The 3,280-nt window shown below is 41.7% G+C and overlaps 2 protein-coding genes across 2 annotated transcripts; both read left to right on the forward strand.

Moving 5' to 3' along the window:
* Positions 1 to 1,364: 1,364 nt before the first annotated feature.
* On the forward strand, positions 1,365 to 1,768 carry LOC306994010 (histone H4). The gene has a single exon (XM_079604283.1). The coding sequence runs from the start codon at positions 1,384 to 1,386 to the stop codon at positions 1,693 to 1,695; it is 312 nt and encodes a 103-aa protein (XP_079460409.1). The 5' UTR covers positions 1,365 to 1,383; the 3' UTR covers positions 1,696 to 1,768.
* Positions 1,769 to 2,462: 694 nt separating this feature from the next.
* LOC306993515 (histone H2B) lies at positions 2,463 to 3,004 on the forward strand. The gene has a single exon (XM_079603345.1). It carries the CDS (start codon positions 2,488 to 2,490, stop codon positions 2,860 to 2,862), a length of 375 nt encoding a protein of 124 aa, XP_079459471.1. The 5' UTR covers positions 2,463 to 2,487; the 3' UTR covers positions 2,863 to 3,004.
* The last annotated feature ends 276 nt before the right edge of the window (positions 3,005 to 3,280 follow it).

Consider the following 3,280-nt stretch of genomic DNA (forward strand, 5'->3'; position numbering starts at 1 on the left):
CTTGGTTACTAACGTAACCTCGGTTCTCTCTAGAGAGAGGAACGAGTACTGCGTTTCTTGCCGTGTCTGCGCTCTGGTTGTTTCGCTTTAAAAATCAGAGTTCATAAGCCTGTGAGCGGAATATATAGCCCTAAGCCACGCCCGTTTCGGCGGGACGTGACACGGGAGGGCGCGAAGCGCCCTCATTGGGTGTGACGTCACTCTAGGGCTCGCTCCATTGGCTTAAGCATTTGCCGCACAGCAGCCAATAGGCGCGCGAGCTGTCTCGCCTAGGTCTGTATGCTGTGGCAATGCGCTTTACATTGATACAAAATTAAGGATAATTTTTTGCTTCAGTATTCTCGTGGAAAAGGATTTTCCCCAATGCGTTGCTATGACAACGCAGTACTCGTTCCTCTCTCTAGAGAGAACCGAGGTTATGTTAGTAACCGAGTACGTTTTGTATTTCTTTTTTTGGATCTGACTGGCCGCAGGCCTCATTAAATAGAATTTATGCACCTCAATTTTTTAACAAGAAAAAACATTATTTGAAAGTATGATTTAGGCAAAATGTAGCCTAATAAAGGTATAAAATAATCTATACAATTTATAAAAAATTAAGGCCTATATAAAAATGATTGTAATCCTCTCAAATTGCTATATTATTACCAAATATTTGTCAACTTGATTACTTTCATTCAGCACAGGTTTTGTATTTATTTTTGGATCTGACTGCTTTTAGGCCTTTTTCCACAGATATTAATTTCATCCTATTCTGAAGTGCATCAAACATCCATCTAACATTACCACACAGTTTTAGTCCACTTACATTAACACAACCAGAGGGTTAAGTAAGTCGCTTTGGATAAAAGCGTCTGCTAATTGTCTAATAAATCTGTCTAAAAAATAATAATAAGGAAATATGAATTGTATGTTTTTTTAACTTGAATGCTGGATGTCAGTTGTACAAATTACACAATAGCCTTAAGGGCAAATTATATATAAAACACCTATTATTGAAGTTAAAAAAAACTATACTGTCTTTCTAAACTAGCACATTTCATTACTACTCAGTCTCTCTTATATGATGATATTATAACATCCTCTTCATCAAATGAAATAAATCTTATAAAACATGACAGAAGTCGGACAGGCCTCGTTAAATTATGGTTTGGTGTTAAAATTGGTGTTTTGGTGTTTTTAAATTTGGTGTTAAATATGGTTTGGTGTTAAACATTGCGTTAAATCACAATGTTTTGTGCTGGAACTTTATTGAGGGGAGGGGCGTTTTGCGCTTTGTGACGCATTGTTGGTTTCCATCAGGTCCTGTAAGTAAATATAAACGGCCTCCTTGCAACGCTGACTTTACATTTGCTCTGATCGTTTGATTAGTGTCTGTGAAACATGTCTGGAAGAGGCAAAGGCGGTAAAGGACTAGGGAAAGGAGGCGCTAAGCGTCACCGCAAAGTTTTGCGCGATAACATCCAGGGAATCACCAAACCCGCCATTCGTCGTCTGGCTCGCCGCGGCGGCGTCAAGCGCATCTCCGGTCTGATCTACGAGGAGACCCGCGGAGTGTTGAAGGTGTTCCTGGAGAACGTGATCCGCGATGCCGTCACCTACACCGAGCACGCCAAGAGAAAGACCGTCACCGCCATGGATGTTGTGTACGCGCTGAAGAGACAGGGACGCACCCTGTACGGCTTCGGGGGATAAACGCCTGAGACCAGGAGAAACTGAACCAACCCAACGGCTCTTTTAAGAGCCACACACACTGTCACACAAAGAGTTTTGCCACAATGTCAGTGACTCATGGTTTTCTTAAAAGTAAACGATACAATTCTGAATAAATCACAGAATAATAATTTTGTAAAGATAGCTTTTTCTTTACTGAATATAAGGTTTAAAGTATTTTAACGCCGTATAGTTGCATTAGTCACCCAATACATATTTTATTCACATTTCTTTAAGAAGCATTTTTCATATGGATTCATCACCTATTGGGATTTAAAGTGATTCACAGAAACAAGAAAAAAAGTTAAAATGGTTAAAAATAAAGTGACGTCAACAGCGATAAAGGGGCTTTGAGAGACTTTCTGGTACAAACAAACTTTTTAAAGAGGAGATATCGCTGCTTTTATTACTTCCCTTCAAAAATTAGTTTTCAGACTACACGATCATGCATAATATTTGTTTGTTTTTTTTCTTCCAAATGTAATAAACCCAAAATAAATAGCGGGAAATGAACAAAGGAAACTGTCCTGTGGGCTGTCACTCAAACATTTGGCAGTGGGAGGGGCTATCATTTAACCGCTCGTGATTGGCACTTGTTCCTCTCGTGATTCTTTAAGTTGTCCAATAAAATACGAGTTTATGGGTTCGGCCTATGGAAACAGGCAATCAGCAGAGTCTCGAATCTCTTTGAAAATTAGCATAAGGAGCGAATAAATGGCTCTGTATCGCGCTGGCGTTTACATCGATTCGTCAGTTGTCTGATCTCGCATCATCATGCCTGAACCAGCAAAGTCCGCGCCTAAGAAGGGATCCAAGAAGGCCGTCACCAAGACCGCCGGTAAGGGAGGAAAGAAGCGCAGAAAGTCCAGGAAGGAGAGCTACGCCATCTATGTCTACAAAGTGTTGAAACAGGTTCATCCTGACACCGGCATCTCCTCCAAGGCGATGGGCATCATGAACTCCTTCGTCAACGACATCTTCGAGCGCATCGCCGGTGAGTCGTCTCGTCTCGCTCACTACAACAAGCGCTCCACCATCACCTCTAGAGAGATCCAGACCGCCGTGCGTCTGCTGCTGCCCGGAGAGCTGGCCAAACACGCCGTGTCCGAGGGCACAAAGGCCGTCACCAAATACACCAGCTCGAAGTAAAGCGGCATCTGAAGATTTCAGCCACCACAAAGGCTCTTTTAAGAGCCACCCACTCCCTCCATTGAAAGAGCTTCTGTTTGTTGCGCTTTAATTGGTGAAAAATGCATTTATATTTGATCTTTTTCTGTAAGAGAAGTGAATTTTTTTTTATTTTTTTTTTAGTTTGAAGGTCATCATGGATTCAACAGCCAAGAGTTGATTAGTGTTTTCTATGGACTTTACGCACAGCTGCACTACTTCCTGAACTTTAGCCAGCTCCTTTGTTTCCTGTCTGCCATTATTGGACAAACTGATTAATCCAGGTGTGCCAGACCAACAACAGTAATCAGACATCCCATGATTAATCAGTTTGTCCAATAATGGCAGACAGGAAACAAAGGAGCTGGCTAAAGTTCAGGAAGTAGTGCAGCTGTGCATA

The sequence above is a fragment of the Phoxinus phoxinus genome (genome assembly GCF_949152265.1).
Source record: "Phoxinus phoxinus genome assembly, chromosome: 25".
Lineage (NCBI taxonomy): Eukaryota > Metazoa > Chordata > Actinopteri > Cypriniformes > Leuciscidae > Phoxinus > Phoxinus phoxinus.